The sequence below is a fragment of the Columba livia genome, chromosome 7 (assembly GCF_036013475.1).
Source record: "Columba livia isolate bColLiv1 breed racing homer chromosome 7, bColLiv1.pat.W.v2, whole genome shotgun sequence".
NCBI classification, from domain to species: Eukaryota; Metazoa; Chordata; class Aves; order Columbiformes; family Columbidae; genus Columba; species Columba livia.
This window is the reverse complement of record NC_088608.1, coordinates 31,171,932-31,198,678: the sequence shown is the minus strand read 5'-3', so window position 1 is coordinate 31,198,678 and position 26,747 is coordinate 31,171,932. Positions and strand designations below refer to the sequence as shown.

The 26,747-nt window shown below is 43.0% G+C and overlaps 1 protein-coding gene across 5 annotated transcripts in view; it reads right to left on the bottom strand.

The window, feature by feature from the left end:
- CPS1 (carbamoyl-phosphate synthase 1) overlaps positions 1 to 26,747 on the bottom strand; it is a 117,605-nt gene that overhangs the window by 73,154 nt on the left and 17,704 nt on the right. For 3 of the 5 annotated variants that reach the window (XM_021286650.2, XM_021286648.2, XM_005501759.3), the window contains exons 2-9: positions 25,981 to 26,085; positions 21,615 to 21,759; positions 13,809 to 13,918; positions 9,580 to 9,724; positions 8,446 to 8,535; positions 7,667 to 7,723; positions 5,178 to 5,270; positions 740 to 829 (exon numbers count right to left, since the gene is read on the bottom strand). In XM_021286650.2, the coding sequence (XP_021142325.2) occupies positions 740 to 829; positions 5,178 to 5,270; positions 7,667 to 7,723; positions 8,446 to 8,535; positions 9,580 to 9,724; positions 13,809 to 13,918; positions 21,615 to 21,737 (708 nt within the window). In that variant the 5' untranslated portion in view covers positions 21,738 to 21,759; positions 25,981 to 26,085. Of the gene's footprint in view, positions 1 to 739; positions 830 to 5,177; positions 5,271 to 7,666; positions 7,724 to 8,445; positions 8,536 to 9,579; positions 9,725 to 13,808; positions 13,919 to 21,614; positions 21,882 to 25,980; positions 26,086 to 26,747 lie in introns of those variants that run through there. The other 2 variants (XM_065069062.1, XM_021286651.2) reach the window with 2 other exon arrangements.

The window sequence follows — 26,747 nt, the reverse complement described above, 5'->3', positions numbered from 1 at the left end:
AAAAAAACCCAACCAAAATCAAACCAAAACAAACAAAATCAACAACAAAAACCACAAACAAACAAAAAAACACACCAAACCACAGAAACAGGGAAGCCCTGCACATCTAGAAAATGAGAGGACACCTCATTCATACCTCTTGTGTGCCTAGAGAAGGACTGTTATACCACTGTGCTAACAACAGGAAAAGGTTTTCACAGACTCATAGTATTCAAGAGTAACTCAGGCTGGAGGGACCTCAGGAGGTCATCTGGTCCAATCCCTGCTCAAAGTCAGGTAACTTCAACTTCAGGGCAGGTTGCTGAGGGCATTGGTCAGCTGAATTTGCAGTATCTCCAAGGATGGGCATTCCATAACTTCCCTGGGCCCACATCAGCCATTCACCACCTCACTGTGAAACTTTTTCCCCCATTTACTTATTTTTGACAAAGTTGGGTTCACCTTCCTTGTTTGTTCTTTAAAGAGACCGTGCCTTCTCTTTGTAAAGCTCACCTTCCAGGAATTCTCATGGCTGAGAGGCTGCTGCACAGGTCCTCTTCCTTAACACCACCTCAATACAGTGTACCATGTGCAGAAAACACCAGCCAGTCCATAAAAATAATCCTAAAAATTGTACCTCATTTTAGGAGGGAAACTGCTGCTCAAATGGATATGTCCAGCTGGAAGGAAGGCTAGTGAATTCAGGGGAGACTTTTACCAAAGCAAAACAAGAGATAGAGGATATAAAGCACTGACCTACCTTTACCAGCAGGCGGATAACATTGTGCTTCAACCCACAGTCGACAGCTACCACTCTAATTGGGTTCCCTCTGCCGTAAACCTTGACTTCCTATAAAAAGACAGACCATGCTGTAAATGACAGATTACTCCCCGCCCCTAAGACACAGAGAGAAAGGAATAACTTTTCATCAACATGCAGCAACCGGTACTTAACAATTAATTTACATGGAAATTTCCAGAATTACTGCAAACATTAGTGCCTCCTTCATTTTTCTGTGAAAGTAGAAGTTATAATGTTCTTTTATATAGTGTTGATTACAGCAGTAACAACAATCCCTAAGAAATCACTTGTTTCCATAGTTAAGACAAGCGTTTTTCCTGTGTTTCACCTCATTAGCAGTGAAGCAGCAAGCCAGCTCTCACAGATTATTACAGCCCAAGAGAAATGCCAGATAAACGGTAAGAGATTTTCAGCTGAAGTTATCCTGCTGATGTCAGTGGAGCGACGCTACTTCACACCAGTCCCAGGTCCATCACATCAAACACCACCATGACCCTCCAGCCACAATAAAACCAAAGCACAGCTGGAGATACCCTGTGACTGACCTAGAGCACATCACAGCAGCACAGGCCGCTGAGTGTGACCTGTGTTCATACGGACCGGATATTTTTACATATTGGACAACACTCTTCCTCCTCTTCCAGCTGCTGTTCCTTAACCCATTCCACAAAGCCGATTGGCCACAATTTGGGGCTGCTGACTTCCTGCTTTGTACACCCACTTACCTGTTAGCTGCAGCCAGCATGGAAGACAGTCAGAGCAAACCACTGTATATGGGCCTTGATACTGCAACATGCAGACATACTGACAGACAGCTGCAGCACTGATCTAAGGGGTTTTGGTCTGGTGGGGTTTTGTTTGTTTGTGTTGTGGGGTGTTTTTCAGACAGCTGCTTTCTGAAGCTTGCTGAATTATTTTGCTTGTTACATGACTGCAGTTAGCAGCAGGCTGGGATGTCATACATCAGTAAGTACATAAGGCAGCCTTCTTCCTTCTAAAAACTAACTCTGTGCTTACCTTCAGTTACAGTCAGCTTCTGAATGCTGATATTGCTAAGTGCATTTTATCCAAAGTGGCTTTTTTCTTGTGCAATACACCACTGAAAAAATGTTTTATGTTTGGTTGGTTGTTGGTTTTGGTTTTGCTTTTTGTTTTGGTTTGGGTTTGTTTTGTTTTGGGGGGAGTGGTGTTTGGTTGGTTGGGTTTTTCTGTTTGTTTAGGAGAAAAATAAAATATATAAAAACCACACCTGTATAACTCTCTCTACAATCAGCTTCCCTGGTGTTCATATTTCACAGCTGTGCCCCTATATGAAAAGATGCTAAAATCCGTGCCCAATGTGCCTGGTGCTAGGTGACAAACTGAATCTTTTCATAGGGGGATTATGTCCAGCCAAGAAGGAAAAATGTCCCCTCTACAGGGAACACAAGATTTTTAGCAGAATATTACAATTCCTCCCTCTGTGTTATCATAACTCAGTTCTGGTTTTAACTTTTATTTTCTCAAAGATTAAGGTGAAGGGATTTTTAGGATGCAGGAGCATGTCCTGTGTGAGGACAGTTCCGATCAGCATCAGGAGCAACTTACTGCCATATCAGAAGTGAGGATGGAAGAAGCGGGTGCAAGGAGCCACTTCCCTTCACCGCAAGGTTTCAAGTGGCAACACAAGGACCACTGATGGCCCTCAATCCACCTTTGAGGACATGACTCAGCACAGAGCCGGGAGTGTTACCAAAGCTGTTGCAACTCCTGCTGTGTAATGCTGAAAGGAGATTTTTGTACTGGAATTTATCTTGCAGTTCACACTACATAATCAGATGGCAAAGTACCCCACGATCCCCTTTTGGGAACAAGTAGAATGGAAATCATATTGAAACTGGGCCTTGTTAGATCACTCAAGGTTTCTGATACAAAGCTGTGTTTGACGTCAGATATGACAGTACCTTCACAGTCACCAACATACAAGTGGATTCTACATCCACAGTCCATAGTGGAACTTCAACACTGCACAGGGACTGTATGGGTCTTCTACCTGCTGTCCTTCAGGCTTCTGGGAAGTGGGTTTCAAAAATCTCAGTAACATTAAGGTGCTCAGTTGTCACAGAAACTAATTTAGTGTGATGTGCCAGAGTGCCTTAAAAAAAACTCACCCTCCTTTTTAAAGCCCCTTTTGGAAAGCCCATCATTTGTCACAACATCCATACTTAAGCTGCAAAACATTATGAACCAAGCAATGATGTCCCTCAAAGGTTCTCTTTGGTTGTTCTAATGGCCAAAGTGAGTTGTAGGACTAAACTGCTTTAAGGTACTGTAATTACCTCACTCTCAAAAGTCTTCCCTGTTCAATTAATTAGTCTATGGTTTGTTGCAACATTTCCTTCAGCAGCAAGACTGATTTCAGGTGTTGCTGCCTTCACAACCCTCCCCCCACTTCTCACACTTATTGTTTCTCTGTACGGCAGAGCAGTGACCCCTGCATCTGGACAAGATCGTGTCTAGACAGAAACCAGACCCAGAACTGATCAGGGAGCTGTTAAAACACATTCCTTCCAAAGCCAGAGGATTTCCCTCATCTGTTCATTGCACACCCTACCAAAACTGTCCCAGTCTGAAAGGACGACGTGGGAAGGCTGCAAGCCAGCAGTCAGGGAAAGCAATAGTGCTGAGAACAAAAAGAATGTGTGGGTAGAAGTGGCCTTTTAGCTTCACATAGTTAAATAGTTCTCATCTGCTTTGGAACACTGACCATCACATGCACCAAAATACATATCTGACAGAAGTTCCTGCAAAATACTGGCAGTTTGCTACACTCCCTGCCCTGTACAGACAACATTAGCAAATAGATTCTATAACCTTAGCACCTAAAGAACTCAGGGGAAAAAAAAAAAAAATAAAAAAAAAAAATCAATCACTCCTCATGTACAATTGATAAGCAGATTCCTGATGTTACTGTATCTTGGTTTACATGAAAATAGCTGTTTGGCAACAGAAAGATGATCATGTCAAATAATTACCAACATTGAACAGCTTACTTCATTTGCAGAGTTATTTGTGATGTTGCTTTTTAAGCCTATAAAATGAAGTTATAAACATAATGAGAACACCAAAGCTCCTTAATCTTATTATATCTCCCTTTTAGAAGCTATTTGCAGCATCTTTACAGTAATTCTCTCTTAGTAATTACACAGTTTAACATCAGCAGCCTTACCTATTTCTGAGTTACTGCTCAAAATGGCTCCACCTGCATCTTTCAATCATAGATCACAACCTCAATAAGCAATTGCCATCCTTCTGTGTAGCAACAAGGCCCTGACTGAAAACACAGCGGAGGTACTGGCAGGAGTTGGTGAGATCCCCAGAGGTGGGATTTGCCAGGTGCCTTATGTATTCCAGTGGCATCTCAGGTGACCAACTACCACTCTAAGTCCAAGCCTGGATGGAAACTGTGCTCCAAATTCCCACTTGCCCACCAGCCAGTTTGTTCAGGACTGTTTTGCACTCATGCCACCAACACACGAGCTTGTGTGCAGAACAGTACACAAGCAACTATTTGCAGCACTCTTCAAGAGCCTCACTGGTCTTGAAGGAGCTGCAAACACCAGAGTAAGCACAGGATTTGTAAAAGGGATTAAACACCCAGTTCTCACTTCAGTCAATAGAATTAATCATCCAAGGCACTCTTTATCTCACAATTACATCCCCACAACTTAAGACATTAGTCCTTGCACTGGAACAAGAATAGTAATTTTTAGTATGGGCCTGGTTTACTACAACCTCATGATGTGTAATGTTTGTTCAACCACAAGCTGAGAAAAAATCTGCATGCTCTGCTAACAGAGTACAAACTTAACTGGTGTTCTGCACATATGTGTAGACAAAGCAGCTAATGCCAGTAATATGAGATCCAGTGGATTCCTAACTTGCTTTCTTTTAGAAATCTAGGAATATCTCCTGGAATCACATCAATAAAACTATGCCTGAACACAGATCAGCAAATGTTATTGCGAGCCTTCCTAAAATGTATTTAAAGAAAGCAACCATTCTTTTCATTAATTTTTCTTATGTTTGAAAATGTCCACCACATACTAGGTCTAACTGTATCCCCAATACTTCTCAGTCCTGTCTTTGTAACACACAATCCTCCCATCAGAGTACTGTTCAGAATACATCCAGCTCAACACAGCTCATTTTACATCTTCAACACTGCACCTAAGAAGTCGTGGGGATTCTATGAGTATGATGTTGATATGACAGTCCTTCAAAGATCTGGAAAAGTATATGGTTTGGAAAAGGTCCCCAGATTGTTTGTTTAGAAAGACTGGATGATCCTGAGAGCAAACGGGGAGCAGTTACTAACTGGAGTGTACAGCCCTGGCACTACAGAAGAACTTCTCACCTTTGTTGAAACTTCTGCAATTAAGTTTTGCTTATTTGGGTCCACAAACTCCATGGGTTGACCTTCAAATTCGATCTTCCCAAGTACTGTGCCCTGTGGAAATACACCAGTAAACAACCAAGCACGAGCAAAGGAGAAGCCGTGAATACTGGGACAAGGTGCTGACAGGCACAGCAACTAGAACAGCTGTTTAGAGATAGTTTCTTGGCAGCTTATAGCCATTACTAGCTTCTTCAGAAGTTTATGAGCCTACCTTGGTATCAAAGAATCTGTTTAAAATCCTCCATCCAGGGGAAAGGCATTGTCAGCAGAAAAATTAGTTAATAGGCAGTTCAGCAAGCTGTCTAGTGACAGTAAAATGGGTTGCCTTCGAAGAGGATCAGCATTCAGATCCCCAAATAACTGTTGTGTAGATCTGGGAGTAATCCACAAAGCAGTTTGAAAGTTTTTGGTATTGGAAACCCACCGTGAGGTCTTCAGCCACCTCTTGTGGATATCCACAAAGCAGCAGAGCTGGGGTAAGTCAAAGTTATGCAGGAGGCAAGTCAGCACAGCTGTTTCTGAATAAGCTGTTAAAAGAAAAAATCACCTCCAGCAAACTCTACTTTTTATTGCTGTTACCACTTCACAGAAGCTACAGCACTCTTGCTCTGCCAGTAGCATATCCTTCTCCACCTTCTGCTCCTTAAAGTTCCCAATGGAAAAAGGAATCCCTGTTTTGGCTTTGCCCCACTCCTGGAATAAGTGGAATTAACCAGCATGGGGACAGAACTTTTCAAGGATGGAAGGGAAAGTAAAACAGAAGTAAATGTTTCATTGTAACTTTTAACATATAACACTTTCATGATAAATCATGTTAAACTCAGCTCGCCCTGTGCATATCAGGCCAGCACACGCACCAGGATTGCTCATAGGGTTTAGCAATATTTCCAAGAAATACTTCCGTGGCTGACCATACCTGAAGTATGCTTGCCATTTTCCTAGGGCAGGAAAGAGCCAGAATATTGCATTGCCATGAACACTGCTAAGGGTAAGTTTTAAAAGACAGAGTTTTGCTCTTAACAGTGGCTGACATTCTGTCTCATCTTGAGTAGCACCTTACACCAAAAGCTGCTCCAGACTGCTTTGCATGGAGCAGAGCTGAAAAGGTCAGCATCATCTTAACCAAGTCAGGTTCTTGGGAACCAATGCAAGTGCCGAGTGTCACCATGCAGTCAGTCCCATAAATGCTGATGACAATGCCCTAAAGTCATCGGTCTCAAACAGGAACCCTGTGTCTTACCTTGCTCCCAGATTATTCAGCCAAATGGTGCCCCACATTTACCTTTAGAGTCCCATTTAAGTCACTGCTCATTTCTGCATTTATCATAGTGAATCCCTGTTCTCACCCCCAATTTATAAACATGGAGTGAAACATTTAGCTGTTTTTTTCAACCTGAGAAGACTGGGGGAAAGGGCTACACTATGCACCGTTTTAAAAGCCATAATCCAATACCACTCAGAGTCCTGGTACAATGGGTATTACTACCATACACTGCGGAGTTACAGGATAAACATTGAAAGAGTATTTACTTTGGATTAAAGGAACACAGATCCATTAAACAGTATGTCTCAAGAAAGCAGAAAATGTATTGCCATTTTCTATTGTATTAAACTGCACTTGTCTGCTGTCTACAAAATCAGGACAAAACCCTATTTTCCAACAAGAATTCATTTCTACAAATATTCTTCCATTCAAGCTGGGTCTTCATATTTTGCTCTGCAGAATGAAAGGGGGTGTGGGCTTGGCCTGCAGACTGCAAAATGATCACCCGAAGAACAGCTTCAAATAATCCATTACAAAAGAAGAGCCTCCAAGGCACATTTACATTCAGACTGGCTTTGATCAGTGCTTTAGCCAGTGTGAAATGTACCTTAACATAAACCTGCATTTGGTAACATAATCCTGCTCATGTCCTTCAATTGTCAGCTCTGGGAAACCAGAGGAAAGTAATGACTATTAAAAATAAAAACAGGCTTCAGCCAAAGTAAAACAGCTTGAGTTAATAATCCATCCTAAGTTATTGTAGGCATTTCTTTACCTGTAAGGAGCAGGAGAATTTCCACTGATCAAAGGTGGTGCTGTCTGAATGAATATCCACAGTATCTCTCAGTTGTTGCTCTCTGACTGCAACATGTAGTTGACACTACTACCTGTTTTGTCTGACACAGCTACCTGAGGCCTTTCACTTACATCAGCTTGTGCTGGTTCACTGATGTAGAAGAGGAAACGCAGAGCAGAGCTAAGGAAAGGGGGCTCCCTGGGATCAGAGCATTGCCTCAGCTGTACAGAAGACACAGAGCCTTTGGAAGAACACGGGGACCTGAGCAGCATCAAAGGTCAAGGCAGCCCAGCAGTAGCATTGCTACCACAGGTTTGCTGCACTGTTAGAGAAAGGGCCCAGCAAGAGCAAAGTTAATGCAACTGGATCAAGGGAAGCAGATCGTACCTTGTCACGAATTAATTTGGACAGCATTCTAGTATCAAGCCCATATAGTGCAGGCACCTGAATAAAACACAAGAGAATGGTAAGTTAGAGAACAAACAGTTAAGACAGAAGAAGAGAGCAGCCAGATCACTCTGCTGAGAAGAACAAGTCCTTGTATAAGGAGCTCTTGCTCTCAGCTACACTATTACCATGGCTTCCTCATTTCCAGTTCTTCACTTCTCCTCCCTGTTCGCACTCATAAATAGCTTAGCTCTTCAAATCTAATTTCTGCACTAAGAAGCACAAGATAAAAAGCTCATGGGGCAAATATCTGTCTAATTTCTGAGCCCCATCTTGCCTTACTTATAAGCACCTAACCCTCCTAGCTGTCACAAGTGAACAACAGTCTACTGACAACACCCTTGACTCCCAGGGCTTCAGGTCAGTGGGGTTTTGGCAGCCAACATCTCTTGAGGTTACAACCGCAGCAACCACTAGGAGCAGCACTACAGAAACATTTGTCAAGAGTATAGAATATAACGTGCATTGTTTTTATGGAGAACCTAATATCCCCCTTTATTTAACATTCCCTCTAGACAGATCTTGGAAATACCACTGCACCCTGAAAAGGAGAAGTGAATGAAGAATCAGAGAACTAAAGAACAGAGAATGAGGCCAGTCCAGACTGGTAAAGACATCCAAGGAAAACAGTGGTTGCCACCTCAAAGCCAGCAGTTCTTTCCCTTGTTCCCATACATACAGCTCTGTTATCATAGTGTAGTTTCCCCTAGATTGCTCACCTGTTCTTCCTGCAACCACTCTCCCAGGCTCCTCACAGCCTGCCAGTGGCTGTACTCATTGCTGTAATCCAGCACCAGCAAACCCGAAACCTGCAGAGAGAAGAAATGTCATTTTGCACTGAAGGATCACTCTGTACTTGCCCCGTACCTTCTGAGTTTTCACTGTTCATCCACTGTAAACCATATAATGGACAGGACTTGAGGCGAGCGGACATGGTGTGGCTGCTCTTATATGACAAAAGGGCAGCAACCCCGGGTCTTCGCAGGGGGAGCGTAGAGGTACCTGGCAAAGGGGTAAAGGCTTCGGCGCCCTGTCATGAATATACCTGGACCATTTTACTTAGGAAATTCATAGAATAGCATGGCTTCCACATTACCAAAGCTGCAAATTGCATCGAACTGAGAAAATACTTCTTGTTAGAAATAAAATGGAAATTTAAGATTAGACAAAATGTTTTATTTTGATTCATTTTTTTTGTTCAAGAAAGCTTTTCACTTATAAGTGGCATTTCATTTCAAAAGTCAACTCCATTTTCCAGTGGAGTTAGATAACTTATAAAGGAGTCATTTCAGCTCAGGACAGATAAAGCATTTCACTGGTTCTGCAATCACATGGTTTTGTTTAATTTTTCAGTACTGACAGCATTGCACAGGCACAGCCCTGCTCCAGCCAACATCCCCCATCACCACAGTATAAATACTGCACTGGTACATGCAGCCTTCTCCACACAACTGCACAGGCATATAGAGAACAGTCTCAGCACACAGAAACTTCTCATTCTCCCTGGCATTTGATCTCTCTGTGGCAACTAGTCCTGGGCAAAACCAGATAAATATGAGGCAGAAGGGAATGTGGAAAAGAAAGCCATCCAGGACAGCAGTTCACAAAAGCTGTAGCATGTCTGTCACTGATGGGAAACATACCACTTTCAGACAGCATGTGGGCTGGCACAGGGAGCAGGATGGATTATCTCTTGACACCATTCCTCCAAAGGACAATATCCAGAAGAAGAAAGGCTGAGTATCATTGATTCCTTCTAACTTCTGTAAAGGTGCCAGTAAACTCTTGCACAGACACACACACACACTCAGGCATTTCACACCACCCTTTGATCAGCTCTGTCTCACAGTTACCTTGATCCCATCAGACTCCAGAAACCTCTTGAGGCCCATTTCATCCAAAGCAGCTGTGTCAGGCACTCCACCATTCCCAACTATGGGGTTAGCCAGTGCAAGAATCTGTCCTTTGTAGCTGGGATCTGTCAAGGCTTCGGTATATCTAGATGAAGAAGCAATAGAAGAGAAGTACACTGGTCTGGAGTTGAAAGGAAAATGAAAGAGCCAGTGAAAATAAGACAGGTCTGAATTCCCATATGACAAAAAGACAGAAATGGTATTAACGTGAAAGCATTCTCAGTATAAAAGCAAATACATCTGTGAATCTGCCCTGACTTCGCCATCTGTGATTAAACATTTGACACCAAGAACCAGCAAAGGCTTTGGCTTCTCGTATTTCATTTAAGAAAAGCGCAGGAGATATTAACGAACTCAGAGTCCTTGTGATTTAACATAAACGATCACACAAAGTGCAGTGCGATCACAGAACTGCAGTAATTGCACAGCATATCACTTGCTCCATAGATAACAGCTGGGGCTTGGTCGCCCCATGTGGGCAGTGTTTTGTTATTGCCACCTCCTTCCCCTTCATGCACTGTGAGAATGTGCCCCTCTCAGAAAGCTCAAACTGAAAAGCTGACAGAAAACAGAGCTGTTTGCCCAGACTCAGTCTCTTCCCAGTCTGGAGCTTGCAGGTCTTGAGATGTTCAGAGCTGTAACTGCTCTTTCTGTGGGGGAGCAGGTAGACAAATCCATGCCTGTCTTTTTTGTTTGGGGATCAAGGAAGCAACTGTGAATCATCCTTGTGATTCCTCACTGCTGCTCTGAGTTCTTCTCTCCCACCTGCTCTGTCAACAAACCCTACCATGGTACCACTTCAGCAGCTTCTCCCAGCTCTCCTCTTTGAGGCCATCTTCAAGTTCCCAGCCATAGGACACCACACATTTCACCTGACAAGACTCCTAAGTGCTTGCAGGTTGGCTTGTGTATCTCTGAAGAATGCGATGCTTTGGGATCCAGCAGTCCACCCTAGTCACAAGGCCCCAAAGCACATCTTTATATCTTTAGCCCATGCAAAAGTCCCAGGAACAGCAACTTTGTTCAAGCACCTGCCTGAACACAGCAAGGTGTTCTGCCTCCTCAGCAGGGAGAGATCTAAAAACGTAGTGGGAACATTCTTCTGCAGTTGAGGATCAAGTCTAGAATTTTGCAAAATATCAGCCTGGATCCAGTAGATCTAGTCTCATTTTCAACCCCAAAGAGGGGGAGATAGGGTAAACATCATCTATGTGCCCATGCTCCTATTCTTCAGCTTCAAATTAAAAAGCACTCCTTCACTTTCTCCCATATACTATAGCATACTGTTGCAGCAATCCATTTAACACTTGCTCTCTTTCAACCCAAAAGCAGCTGTAATTTAGCAACAGATGAAGTTATCCACACATATTTAGCCAAATGCATAAAGACACTTCAGGATGAATCTGCCCTATACAAAATAAAATATATTATTGTCATCATTGTTTAAACAATACATAATTGGCAACTCCAGCCATCTACCAGATATCAGCAAGTCACAAGAGACATTTTTATGGAACATCAGACTTATTTCCAGAAGATTAATTGTCAAACATTGGAAAACTCTTCACAAAATCCAGAATGGTTGCAGGCAGATACAGACAACGCAGCACACCAGCCAAGTCTGAGAAATGACATGTCGAATAAACAATGGACATGAAATATTTTCGGGTAAGCCTCTCCTGCTGTTTGAATCTATATTTCCTGCTGCAGGTAAACAACCACACAAAGTGCAGCGTGACCAAAGAACTGCAATAAGTGCATGGCACATTTGGCATTGCTCTCCCCTTCCGAGTCAGTTGGTTATGCTTCGAAAAGACTCTTCGTTAATTACAAAGCTAATGTAACTAAAGTTTGCATGTTATTTGTAATTAGCAAAGAATGGCAGAGAGGCATTGGGTTTGGCTGGGGTACGAAGGCACAGCTCTGCACTGAGACGCAGTGCCCTTTAAGCAGACACGATGCCTTGTGTAGCACTGAGGAGCAGATGGGAGCACGAGCCCCAAAAATGCTGCGAGGTCCAACCCGTGCTGTGCCTGCCCAAAGGCCTGTCTAACTTCAGTGGATTCCATCAGTCAGTTCTCTCACTAGAATATCACGGGAAACACACCCAGACTTATTGGAGGCAAAGGCATTTACTGAGCTGTTTCAAACATGGCAACATTTTATGGTTTGTAATTCTTCCTTCTTAATTGGAAATCTCCTCTCTTCCTTTTTGTTTCCTATACCAAACAGATGGCTGCAACACCAGGATTTTTCTTCTTTTTTGAGCAAATGTTTCTGAAGAGTTCATCCTCATGCTTTTCTAATGAAAATTTGACATTCCACCTCCAAAATGGTGCTCTGTGCCCTCTATTCTAGACTAACATGACAATGTTTCAGCCAGCTTTAGCTACTTCAAGCCTGAAAGCTGTATGTAAATAAAGTGCATTGCCTCCCTGCCCTATGACATGGATGACAACGTGGGAGTCCAGATGAGGAGACAAGGTAAAGAGAAGCATATTAATCATCCCAGTACAGAGGTCATGCTGACCCTCCTCTGAATCTAGAAACACCCTCTTCACAAAAAGCAGTGGTCTGAGGCTTAACAGAAGCCTCAGCAAAAATGACCCCTTATCAGCCTCTTGCTCCCTATGCTGACAAATTGCTATGTGCCCAGACAGCCTATAAAAGGCCCCAACCCTGGGCACCTCCTTCTCACAGGCACTTAATTTCTTACTGTGTCAGTGAAAAGCAGTAGCTGGGTTCTTCTGGCTACACAAGTTCTTGATCTCTGTGCTCAAGAGCACTAGGCAGAGCTACAGGGTTACTCTCACTGGACAGCTATCCCTGGAGTGGTAGCAAATCTGACACTTCTACGATCTGCAAAAATGCTGCCAAACTCTTATAATCCTCTTCTTCAAATCAATCAATCAATCAAGCTCATGTTCCTGGAGAGGGCTCTGAAGATACAACCTTACATTTTGAATGTTCCCTCCATGCCCATATGCTCCCCAGCACTGAAGAGATCTCTCTTTCACAGGCATCCTCACCAAATCACTAGAAAATGAGCAAACAGCTTTGGCTGCCACAGTAACATGTGGAGAGGAAATTAATCCGTCAGGTCCTCCTTGACTTTTGTGATGTGACAAGATTTATTGCCTATAATCTATCACTGAGAAGAGAACTATGGTGCCCTCCATCATTCTGATCTATATTATGCAGTTGCTTGTTGGCAGGTATATTAACACAGCCAGTAATTAGTGCTGTCAAAATACTTAAATAATTTCCTCCTAATGCAAAACTTTGTAAATAGATTCCCCTCCACAGCAATTTAACATTCTCACCAATGAGATCATTTAAAAACTCATCCTGTGAGTACTGGTTTCTCCAAAGGAGAGCAGAATTTGGGGAATGCAAGGCAGCTGGGCGAAGACAGCTATGAATGACTGCAAAACATGCTCAAGCACCAACAACCTCAAAGCTGTCGAGGCAAGACATGGACGTGTCCCTCTGCTAACTAAAAGCCTCATTCCTCTGGGCAAATTTCCTCTGCTCAAGCAGTCTAACAAAACACCAGCAGCATTTGGCTGCCATCCTAAGTCAGCCAGCAGCTTCTACCACTGAAAAGGACAGAGTCTCACTAGGTCAGGTGTGAATCTGATCCTACTCTTTAGCTGGAAAGGGCACAGTGTTTAAGTGCATCCTTAATTGTGGTATGAGTCAACAAAATGTCTTAAGGGATGGAACATATAGGTGACTAACTTGAGAACCCTGGGACTGTTTTAAAAATCTTGCACTCAGAAGCCAAGTTCCATTACCCAGAAGGCTGCAGATGCTTCAAACCTCTATACTTGACCAGGAAGAACAGAGGCAGCTCTTCTGCTCTGACTCAGTGGCTGCATTTCAGTGGGAAGTGATCAGATCCCTACATACCTCACTATCATGGTTAGCTATATCAGTCTTTAAAGTCACTCACCACCACAAAGAGGATTGTCTGAAGACTCTTCATTAACACGCTCTCTCTCTCGCGCTCTCTCTCTCTCTATCTGTATCCCTGGACTACAGTGTTTTCTTATACAGAACACTCATGACTGGATCAGGACCCTACAAGCTTGGAAAAAGCAGCTTTCACACCTTAACATCTCCTAGAGAAAGTTTTGGTGCTCATATGTCATTTGCTTTTGCCTTACCCAGAAAGACCAGTGTTGAATACGACTTCCCCTGCTGTAGAGGATGGATACCCAAAGGAATAGCCCTTCATCTTCGTCCCATCTTCCAGCACCAAGTTCGCTGTCTGCGCCTAGAGAAAGGCACATGAAGAGACTCAAATACAGGAGGAAAAGACTTGATGTTTATACAAATAACACCTACGACACCTTCTTTTCACACCTCACGTTGTAAGTATTTCTGTCCTTCTCCCATTCCCAGCTGCCAAGATACTGTCTCTTTCACTATTCTCCTGATGCTCTTTTTCTTTCTCACACATAGGAAACTTTGTGCTCCTAATGAGGGCAAGGCAGCTGGCAAACCTCACCGCAAGCACAGCACCTGCTGCTGTTACTGTGGGATCACCCTGGCTTCCATATCGCTTTGTTCATTTCTTCCATGCATTTTATCTTGCACTTAACTAATACCATAACTCTGCATGGAAAGGATCGCTTCTCTCATCAGTGTTTGCTCAAGGCTTGCTGCTGAGTACACTGGCTCTCATCCAGCTCTGACCTTTGATAGGTGTTTAACTTTTGTTGCAACTGTACAGTTAAGCCGTTAAAAACAAGTGTACACTTAGTTGGACTGGTGTCAGATGGCAAAATGCAAAATACCAGTCCATTCCCACTGTAGGACACAAGAAGAGAGGAACTCATAGATCAAATGGACACTCATGGTCTCAGTTACCTCAGGTATAGGCATAGCTTGTCCTGGAAGAGGTAGGTATGGAACAAGCAACCTAAAGGAAAACTTCCCATACAACTGCACCTCTTTCAGACAGCGTTCAGCAGGTCTGAGTCCCACACTGACTGTGGGATCCCTTACAGGAAAATGGAGCACAGAGTGTGACTTTTGTAAAAGGTGTTACGAGATTCAATGACACAGGTGGGTCCTTGCACATATCAGACTAAACACACCCTCTTTTGCCTCATTTGGAAACTAAACCTCTCTTAGTCTGTTCAGGAACTGGATGGGAAACCACCTTGCAGCTCCAACTTCTATAAAAAAAATATACAACAGATATGACTGAATTGGTTGGAAGATTCCTTCAGACAGCAGGATCACTGATGACATGCAGGAGAAGAGACAGCTAGAAACAGATCTGCCAAAGAATTTCTGGGCTTAAAAGAATTTGGACAACAAACTTCTTGGGCCCTGAGAAACTTCACTTCTGGAATGCAAGTGCAGGTGCCTCCTGGGCACAGAGTGACCACCAGTGCAATAACCCCAATGGCCTGTGCCACAGGAGACGTGCCAAGTACATCCACCAAGCAGCAGCTCTCACCATGGTTTAACTTCTTATTGAGTTTTTTTACAGAACAATTCCTCTTACTAGGATTTTTTTTTAAAAGAAGAATCAAGATCAATTTGCTGCAGAAAGACGCAGGAGAGCTCCTTTCCATTAGCCATAAATCAGATGAACAATCACAGCAAGGAGAAATTTCGTTCCCAGCATTGAACATTTTGTAACAATCATGGCAAACATTCATCTAGAGCCCCTCTGCAGTTACAAATACTGCACAGATCAATTACTAATGTACTGCAAAATACACTAAAAATCAAACTACACTGCCAAGTAATTGAATTCTGTGCATCTGGGATGCTTTTAGCCTTGCATTTTTTCCTCATTAATGTCAAATATCCAGTCATTCTCAAAAGGTTTAGCCATCATTTTCTGAACCTTCCCACACCATTGGATGGGATAGTCAGCAACACCAAAATCCTCCCCCTGCCACCCTCCCCAATCGTAAATATAGTTTTTGTGATACCAGTTGGGGTAAACACCTGAATCACAGTCCCAGCTGCAAACATATCCTGGGAGAATCCTTCAGGAAGGAAAGTCCACAATGGTGAAATGATGAGAAAAGTTAAGAACCATCTAACTCCTGAGGGCCAAAATCCAGATTAACCACTGTGAACTTTAGAGCCTTACCCTCGCCACAGTACTTGACAGGAATCTGCTTGTGTTTCCCCCCACCACAGACCACCTGCCCTGCTCCACACCAGACCAGCACAGAAATAACTGCCGTTGAGCAGAAGCCCCCAGTGTATTATTAGAGTCCCTAGATGATGTTCAAGTCCAGCAGAAGAATGTCCCTGAGCAGCCGTAACCCGCCTGCAAGTTCAGCTATAGCAGGGGATAGATGTTCAAATGTTTCCCTGCCTTATTTGATTTATTATTCTTAATTAAGTGGTTGGTCTGTTTGTTGAGCATTCTAGAAGCAATTATTCTTGCTTACATTTCCAGCGGAGGTGTTACCATGTCCCTAAGCTGTCAGCCTACCTTGTCTTTTCAGTTTTGTTTTTAATGTGAAAAGTGATTTACAGGCCATAGAGAAGGCCAGCTGACTCAATCAGGGATTAGTTGGGAGAGATTTTCACTTTCAAAAAAACAACAAGCAAGCAATAAACAAAAACCCCAGAGCTTCCATGAGGTCCTTTTGTCTCCACCCTTCTCAGAAGCATCCCCATGTAGTCTCTGTTGTAGTCTCAAGGAAAATGTTTCTTCCGCACACCTCCCCAATGTGAGACACTCCATTCGCAATCTGATTTCTCCTTCCTACATGCCAGTAGCTTTATCTTCAGCAGAGTTCCCTGCACTCAAGGGAGGCTGCAGGGTTCTTGAAGAGATTTGAGGATGGAGATGGCTAACAGAAAGGGTTGTGCTGTTGCTGCAGTACTGCTAGACATCATGCATTCCGTCAAAGCAACTTGAAGAGTTAACTAGTTCGGGTTCCGCCTCACACTTAGTGAAGTAAATGAAGTAAATAAAGCACCAGAGCAGTTTTTTCTTTAAAAAAAACAACAAACAAACAAACAGACAAAAACCAAAAAACACAATCACAGATTAATTTAGTTCCAGTCAGTTCCCTGTTCTAGCAGCTCTTCCTATCTACAGGATGGATGATAAAGATTTACAAAATCTCAAAAGATCTGCAGTACAATTGGATTTTTAAAGCATGTCTGCTATAAACTCCTGTACTAGAAAGTTAACAAGTAATTTTTCCTCTTTTCTACTTGCCTCACAGAGTAACACAGTCAAGGAAGTCAAGTACTTCCCTTCCAAAGAAATCCCTCAAGTTTATATTGGCAAGGTCAAGTTCAACCCTGAACGCTGGGCTGCTGAAGGACTAGAAGGATGCCAAGGACCAAAGCCAGGATGGGCACGGATGTTTGCCAGAGACACAGCTCAGACTCAGTCTCAGTGCAGGCCAGTTTATCTCCCTCCAGTAAGATGATGATAAAACATCTCCTTTCTGAGGCAGGCCATGATTCCACACAGCACAACAGCCTCTGTTGCATTGCTTGGCACACAAACATGGCTGGCTATGTAACAGCCAACACATCAGAAGTGCAGAATAAGCCAAAAGCCACCAGATTTCTTCTACAGTAGAGAACTAGTGCCAGGACTCTGCTACATCCACTCTCTCAAGACCAAATAACCAGCAACAAAGGAGAAGCTTTCTCTTTGATAGAAAAATGTCGCCTCTTGGGAGTACTATGCCATCAGCGGCTGGAAATCTATCTAGACATTGCTAACACACAAAACTTCCTTTGCCAACCCATATATATATACATGAGCATATGTGTATATGCATATATAGATATATATAAAAATTTATTTTAACACAGGTTCTTCTGGCTAAAATGAAAGAAAATATGAAAGGGAAGAATAAAGAATGAATCAAAAGGCAGGTCAGCATCTTGGGACACACCAAAGAAGATTCACATTCAGGCTAACTTCAGGGGGAGCTTTGGATTAGTTCCGTAACCACCCAAGCCAAAGAGAAAGCAAAGCCAGAACCGTGACACAAGTATCATGGTGGAAAAGTCACAGCTCTGACAACTTGAACTCTTTTTAAGACTGTTCACAACGCCTCCACACATATTCACAACAAATATTAAAGGAGGAGTGGGAACCAAGACAGGTGAGGCACCTAGCAGAAGGCACTGAGCACTCCTGAGCACTCTCCCCACTGCAGCAGCTCACTAAGTTCCCCCATCTCTAAGGGAACCAGTCATATTTTAACTCCCCTCGACTTTCACCTCCAGACAGAGAGGAGTTGAGTAGCTTGTGACTGATCTTTTACCTCCTCACCCATCCCTCTGCTTCACATGCAGTCATTTTCTCAGTTACTTTCCACCTGCCTCAAAATATATTTGAAGAGCCGTTTTACAGTAATCTGAAATAGTTTCTAAAGCCAGTGCTCAAAAAAATTTATCTCCTTTCCCTCTTATTTCTAGCTATATTTTTAGCTTGCTCCTGGTGATTTTTGTAGCTCTCCCAATCCTCTCCTTATGGAGCCAGCTATAACATTACAAGCCACCTATTTATTGCTTGTACTACTCTTTACATCCCCATTTAACTACATTGGCCTCAGATGAGCATTAAATGATACGAGTTCCAAGCTGCAGTCTCTCTGCCCATTCCTGAATTATAAAGAAGCTCAATTACCCCCAAACGAGTGATGTTAAGCTCCCCTCCAGAGAGCCCATAGAGGCCTCTGATCTGCTCTCTGCGCCACTTTTTCACCCATGGGTGCTCCATCTCTCCTTTAGAACTGAAGGATGGGATGCAATAGGGAAATACTGACCTGCAAGTCCCCACATCTCAGACTGCTCACCTACAATTGTGTTTCCCCACATAGGCTGAGTTTAACTGGACAGACTTGGGAGAAGAATTACTAGGCACTCTACTAAAACTACCACCTCTCCCTCATGCTCTCTAATACTTTACTTAGCTTACACAAAGACTAGAAACACTTTTTCAATGTATTTTGTTATGCTCCCTAAAATAGCCCACCGAGAAAAAGCAATAAAAGGCAACCAAATGCTCATTTAAGCCTGCAATAATGGGAGAATGGGATCATTACCTATACTGCCATTAGCCCACACACCTTAATTACTTTGCATTTCACTCTTTCTACAAACTTCTTACAAATATCCATTACCCCTAATGGCGGCTGGAACACTAAAGTCACTACTTGGTCACCTGTCTCACAACTACAGATAACTTCCACACTTGATGCAGAGCTATGAAAGAGGTTGGATTTTTAGGACCACTTATTCTTAAATCTTCCTTCAAGCCTCCTGCTTTACTGCTTGCATATGTATATTAAAGAGTGTTTCCACTTCTGCTTCTGTATGTTCCATGGAAAAAGATGTATAAGCCTGACACTGTCTTAAAGCAAAAGCCCCAGGCCAGGAAAGGTTCAGGTTTTTGTATTCCAGATTCTGAATTGAAACAGAATCATGTGGCCCCTGGCAATGGCAGTGTTAAAATCTGAGCTGAGATCTCAAGAGCCACAGGATCCTAAACTACACAAGACACCAGCCTTCTTACTCTCCATGAGTTCAAACATCCACTCTGACAGCACGAACTCCTGTAGGTATTGAACTCAACTACTCAAGTCTAATAAGGAAACAACTTTCCCCAGTGTCAATGCCAAGGCAGAAGATGTCAAATAATATATGTCAGAAAGAGACTTGTGGGGCTGGTTAGCTGGCACCACAGCTTACAGGGAGCCAGCTGGTCAGTGCAGGCACAAATGCCCCACCAGACTCAGCACTTCAGATGCACAGTAGGTCTTGGCCATCCTGCAGTAAGTCTAGTCATATGCCTTGAAACAGAGAGAGGGCCCGATTAATTCTGACCCATCTGGGGTGTATTTGTAATCGCTAGGACTGATGTTAAAATAGCTCCCCAGGGTTTCACTTGGCATTGTTTTCTTAGCAGGCATTCATTCTCCTTGCCTTCAGCATTGGTGTCATTTGCTTGAAGGAATCACTCTCTACCTCTACAGGGACAGCATCAGGTAGATGCTAGAACAGCTGGTACTGTAACTCCAGAGTAGGGCAGCAGCTTTTCATGAGCACGAAATTTCTTAATTGGATACCTCAGCATTATGAGATATGACCTTGTAGGTCTGCTGCTGTACAGTCCTTGAATGAGTGACACCATCAATCTGTCATTTAAGATGCCAAATCCAAACTTGAGATGCTAATCCATCAGTACAAGAATGCATCAGATCCAGTCTGCTACAGGTGCCTATCAGAATTACGCGGGAATGCACAAAGAAGAATGGTGTCTCAAAAGTGGAACCAGCAATCCAACCATGGCCTACAGAGCTTTTCCAGCACAAGACACCTTTTACTGCAGCAGACTTACAACCACAGACCAGTGTGTCTTAGAACGCACTTCTCTGTGTATCACAAGCCTTCAACTACTGTAGTCTACAGAGCATGGCAGAAATAACTGAACCAGCTCCAAAAAGCGAGAGGGGTATCAGAGGCAACAGAGACAAGCAATGATGAGGTTCCAACAGAACTCTTCAGTCCTGCTTAGTTGGCTTGACAGTTTCTAAAACCGTAGTGAACTTGAGTGTACTTGTGTGGACTCCTGTTCTGCAATACACAGCATCAGCATACTGATGCTAGAGGTTGTCACTAGTCATAAACCAAGTGACCAAGCATGAATCCTGGATTCCTGTCCTCTAGACACTGTCACATTTGCCAACAGCACCTCTCAGTGCATTCACAGTTTCCACTCATCCAGCAATATTGGCAGTAAAATTGCTGATGGCTTTCTAATTCACAACTAGGACTCCTGCTGTCATCACAAGGAGGAATAACTTCCTCTTAAGCCAGATCTGATTGCAGAGTCAGGATCAATCTGCTGGGAGGAAGATTACTGTGCTATGTTTTAAGACAGGGAACAAGGTAACAGCTCATGCCTGCTGTGCACTCTCCAGGAGGGGAAGACAGGTCCATTAACAAGAACACTAGTCACCAGACAAGCCCTGTTCTCAAGCGTGGGTAAAACAAAGCTAAACTGAGAACTCACATGCTGAAAGCAGGGATGAAAATGGGGATGCCTCTTTCATCATCCAGTTTTTCTCTGCAGGCAATTTTTGTTTTAAAAATAATAGTTCTGTTGCAAGGAGTTCAGAGAACTCCTGAACAAACAAACAAACAAAACAACACCACACACACACAGAAAAAACCAACCAACCCACAGTGGCTGTGGGACAGGTAAGAGAAATCTTAGTACTCAGTGGACAGAAACAGCATTGATCAGCCATCTGTGCCACCCTGCCAGGTAAGGCGGCATCCACTGGGTACCCACAGTCCAAGTCTCTGAGAGCTCTTCCCCACGACCCACTAAAATATCACTCCTCTGTTTCTAATTCTATTGCTATTCTGTTCACTAACAAAGCTGCTCAAATGCTGCTCTTGTAACAAAGAGCAGAAGAAAGCTGGGGAAGCAAACTAAAGGGTTCCAGCTCCAGTACATCAAGAGCTACACGCACTTATGCATGCACAGAGTTGTGTACCTCTCCAATTAATCTCAGCGCTGCCATGGTTTCCTATACATTGAAAATGGATCCTTTGTGGATCCAATAGGATTAATGACATGCTTCAAGCCATACACATTTTTAAATATCTAGCTGATTCATGCTCACACGGACTGAAAGATCTGTTCTGTTAGCTCTCAGTCCTACAGAAGGGTGAGGTATTTCTAAAGAAAATACCGTATAATAATTAACAGAAAACATGAACTTCCACCTTTTGGTGCCATTTACCCTATAATTTCCATTCCAGACTACACAAAAAGTGCATTTGCTTCGCTAATAAAATCATTTAGCCAAGCAACCTGCTTGCTTAGGGTTCAGACAAATCTCCTTGGGTCCAATTTTATGTTTCTAGTAAGCCCTGTTATCTGCAGTGAGCTATCTCTCGGCATGCCAAACACATCTATTAAACCACAGTTGCTCAGTTACTATTACCTTGATGCTCAACAACCTGGTACCAGTCCTTGAGAAACTCCAGTGATCAGCAGACACATTGCAAAACTCCAATCTGCCTTTCAAAGTCTTCAACACTTTGCAAGCTGTCAAAATTCTTGTCATCTTGAAAGTTGCTGATTAGTAACTGAAGTTTAAAGAAAACAAAACAAAAATTTGCTTGTATGTATTTCTTCAAGATCTGGCACAGACAATATACTCTTGCAGATTACGGGGAAGAGAACAGAGACCCAGCAGGTGCACTGGACTGACTGCACAGCGCTGCCCTGCACCTTCCCATTTATTCTGCCATTAAAACCTCTGGTGCAGCCCCACCTCCTCCCGCCCCTCCTGGAGGGGTGCTTGCTTAGACACCCTGACAACACTTCTCCTCAGGTCGGCCCCTGAGCACTGCTGTAGGGCTTGCATCACAGGCCAGACACTCGTTCTGCCTGCTGGAAGACAGCAAAAACCTGCTAGAGAAATCACACCCGCAGCAATGGAGACAGTCCTCATCCTCCGAAACAAACATTTTACGTTTCAGTAAGAGACAAGGAACAGCAGCACTTGTTTTCCCAACAGCATGAGCTCTAGACAGCCTGTTCACAGGGTGCTTTTGAGTGCTCTCCAATGTGTGATCTGGGGTCCGCACATTAGGTAGCCGGACAGCATGTGACTGCTATGAGCTTACTTGTACTAAAAGAAGAAAAGTGGGAAGACCAAATTCTGTGGAAATCTGTAATCTTTTCATTCTGTGTTTGGAGAATACAGTCACCAGAAGCCCTAGCACAGGTCCCAAAGTGCTGCCCCTCTCCAAATGAATGAAAAGGACATCACCAAGAAAAATAAATGGATGCAAGAGAAAAACATATTTTGGTAAAATTTCAATAAATGTAAATGGGCAACAGTTGAAATAAGGTGAAATGTTCCATGTGCTATATCCTAACTGACTACAGACGTTTGTGACTATCACTACAGTCCTCAAGAAGAATCATGTTCATCAGACATTTTAATGTCTGGCTAATGAGGAAGACAAAAGCTGTGGGAGAAGCATGCACATTATTATTCTTCAGGAACTAAAATAGTGAGTCAGGCATCTTTTGAAACCCAGGTGATCAAAGCTTCAATTAGCTCAAAGCAAGAAAAAAAAAAAAAAAATACATATATATATACTGAGCTTTTTTTTTCAGCTGGACACATACTGCTGTAAAGGATTTAAGTGACCTTTTCTAATCACTGACAGTAACAATCACAACTTCTTTGTATACAGCGGTTTGAGATTAGTCTAAACTGACGCCAGTAGCAAATAAAATATTTCCTGCACAACTCATTACAGCACCAAGTTGAACCGTCATGCACATAATAGAAGACAGAGAAGGGAGGACAATGTGTTGAGTACCCTCTGTGACATGGAGAGCTTATTGAAGACTTGGGTGAGAAACACATTGGAAAGTGAGGGGAGTGAAAAAGTGAGGGGAGTGAAAGAGGCAGAGAGGGTGGAAGACAGACTGGGTGTAGAGGAGCTCACCACTTTAACATGAGCTACACGAGGACACAGAGCTGGGAGAAGCAAACCAACAATGTTCCCTGGTAACTCGAGTGTGGTTGAGGAATCACATAACCATTTTCCTACAAGAAGATACCTGACAATCATTCTGATTCATACAGGGAGCTTGAGAGACAGGGATTTCACTTTTTGCAAAGAAACAAGCAAAAAAAATACAGGGAACTGGGAAATGTTTTAGTTAGCTATTTCTCTATTTTCTTGGCTCTAGCCTGTAGTGATCCAGGTTGGAGATACACATGGGAGAGGAGACACACAGAAAGTAAAGACACACTTAAAAATGAATTGATTGCAAAGACCTATACCTTGTACTACAAGGGTCATCTTAATATACAAACACAAATGTGCTCACACATGCAATTCAGAATCCAGCTTTCTTCCAAAGCCACAATTCACATTATGTTAGCTTTACACCGCCGTGAGTGTCATACATAGCATTTGAAAGGTCACGAGCACTACCTTTTGTTACAGCTATACTGCAGGGCAAATTCTGCACGCCATTTGACTCTCTGCCACCATCAGGAAGTTATTCTGGGCCCTGGGCATACTTGTGTTTGAACCAGAACAAATCCACGCTGGCAGTTTCAGCACCCTCACTGCTAATTCCTAACTACCCGCTTCCACCACCTGAGTTTCAATGTGGCTGCAAAGTGAGGCAGGTGGATCCAGCTAAAAACAAACTTTTTCCTTTCACCACAAGGCCATCTGTAAACATTGGGGTGAGGAATGAGCAGGAAAAGGACCATGCCTTTTAGTAGAGCAGCATCTTCTGCCAGGTGAAAACAGCTGCAAAACCACATAATGAACTGGACTCAGTTTGTCAGGGATCTGCAGTACACACACAGATCTAACATGGCAGCTGTACGTTAAGGATGAAATACTATATGGGGGAAAAACAGGCAAAAAACTACTTTCCTTCATCCCCTCCACAGCAAGGATGTCCCATTGACTGCCATAGATTCGACCCTGCTGTCTTCCCTTTTTTTTAGTCCATGTTTTATCATCAGACTTGATTAAGCCCACCTCAGACCTTCTGAGATGAGGAAGGTTATCCCTCCAGTGTAAGAACGACCTCTCTTTTCAAAGCCTTCACCATGATGGAGGAACTGCTTTCTGCCAAAACCAGGAAAAGACATCCAAACTATTTGTCTCACTGCCAACATGCTAAAAAGAGGTGATGAACTCTTTAAGGCCAGAAGATATATCAGGTATTCCTGAGAGTAGCCTGAGTTCAGAAAAACTTGTCAACATACAAACCAGCCTTCTGTGATTTGGACAGATCTTACATATGTGCTTCGCTTAACATAAAGAACAGAAGAGGCAGAATCACTAATAAACAGGGAATAAACAAAGAAAAAGAAACCAACCACAGAACAGTCAAAAAAGAAGAACAGAGACCAATGGTTTTATGGAGATGTAACTACAGTGCCTGAGCTTAAAACTTGCCTGCCAGTATATGACTTGCAATCATACCTTCCCTTCAGAAAGAGAGTTTGGGCAGGGGCTCTGGAGGAAGGACACACATCAGAGAAACAAGGAATGTAAAGCCATGAAAGCAGAAGATTCACTCAGACAAGAACAGTTCAAACACTGGGGGAGTGGGATGGGGAAAGCATTCGCAACTCTGGCTCACTTAATTCTGAGACTTGGCAAAACTATTTAGAGAAAGGCAGACTTCCATTTGTTTCATATTCAGTTACACTGTACCATACACAGATAGAGAGTAGGACAAGAAAAATGCTCATTAAAATGAGGAGCTTTTTCTTAATATTTACAAGTGAAAAGCACCAGAAATTAAATTCATCACACAGCCCCACTGTACCATAAAAATCAAACAAAATCAATGGGCTATGGCTTTGTAAATCCCTAGGGCCAAGATTTTCGAAGAAAGCTAAGTGCTTGCATTTTCAGAGCCTTAAAACAAACTGCTTGATTGTCAGAGGTGCTCGGAGCCCTTGAGGCCCTGCTCAGCTGCCCCATGTCTGGCACCCCAAAATGGAAGCTCCTAAAGCCGCTCGTCACAGCTGGGAAGCTCTGCTATAAGCAACCAACCCAGCAGGATTTTCCATTTTCAAGTTATCTGTAAAAAGCACAAGATATTTCTGTTCTTACTTGAAAGGCAAGAGATCAGGGCCAATTTGTGGGCACACTGGCCCAGGTTCACATCAGTGCAAATCCCAAGTAACTGGAACTCCAGTGGCAGAAGTTTCCCGTGGACTGGGATCAGTGTAACAAGCAGCCCACACGAATTGCTCAGAGTCTCTTCCTTGTAGCTGAGATCAGAGAGGAGGGTTTTTTTTTTCTCCCAAGTGTCCTTCAGATGCTTTTGGAAACCTCTCCTCCCATCTGTCAGGCTGTGCCTGATTTCTGACCACTCTGTCTTGCCCCGACTAAAACATATTTCAAAAATATCGAATGAAAAAGCAGAATAGTTGAAGATAGCAGCAAAACCAAAATCCTCTGCTGCCACAGAGAACAAGACAAATACTCTGCTCCATCCCTACAGCTAGCAGAAAAGCCCTCCAAGTGATTTGGAAACCCTATCTTCTATTTCAAGGCAAGATCCACTTGCTTCCCAAGTTTCTCCCAACTCAAGACATTCTATGATTCTACGAACTTCAAGGAAGAGTTTTGAAAGTGCCTGAAAAACATTAAGATTTGCCACACATTTTCTAATCGGGTGTTAGTTTATCAAGCAAGATCACTGCAGTGGATACAATAGCAAGTTTGAGCTAGATAATTTTTGTTCACAGCACACTGCTAACAACTCTATCAAACCCCATTACCTCGAACACCTTAACTTACTTTTTTTGGAGCATGTAAAGGGGGAATAAACTGAAGTCATCTTGTTCACATGCAAATTAACTAACCGCATCCAGGCATCCCCTATCACCTGATCCTCTTGGACTGCTGCAGGAAAGAAAACAAGCTCAGTTACACTTTCAGATCTGCTGCTTTGAGCCAATCTCAGATCAAATGAAGCATTTCAAGCAAAACCCACAATGTTTAGAAAACACGGTAATTGTGATGCAAAGTGTGACAAGCCAAGAATTTCAAAACTAAGGCTGATCTCCACCTGAGTATATGGAGAGAAACTGAAAGGAATAAGAATCAAGTGCTAGCCTTACCCCTCAGCTCTCCTGAATTCTGTTATTTGAGCCACAGTCAGAACATGGGGGTTTTTTTCCACATAGTTTTAGAGGAGGTCTGGGGAAAAGGGTATTTCAAATTTTAATGAGAGAGGCTCATAGCAGATCAAAATACAACCTTCAGATTCAGGTGCTGCATTTTGATTCACCCTTACCAACTCACACAACTGTACAACCTGATATTTTTCCTTCTTCCTGAAGTCCAGCCGAACAGTAACAGTTCATTATTAGGGAACTTCAGCCTTCATATATGAAGCAAAAAAAGTTTGTAGGTATGATAAAAAATGTTAAGATGTGGTCCTGACCTCAGCACAGAAGATAAATCTTTTAAGGTTACATTTCAAATTACAGCAAATTCAAGTCTTGCCAGATCCTATCTTTTTCCAGACAGAAATTCTGCATTAGCAAAAATTGATGGTTTCA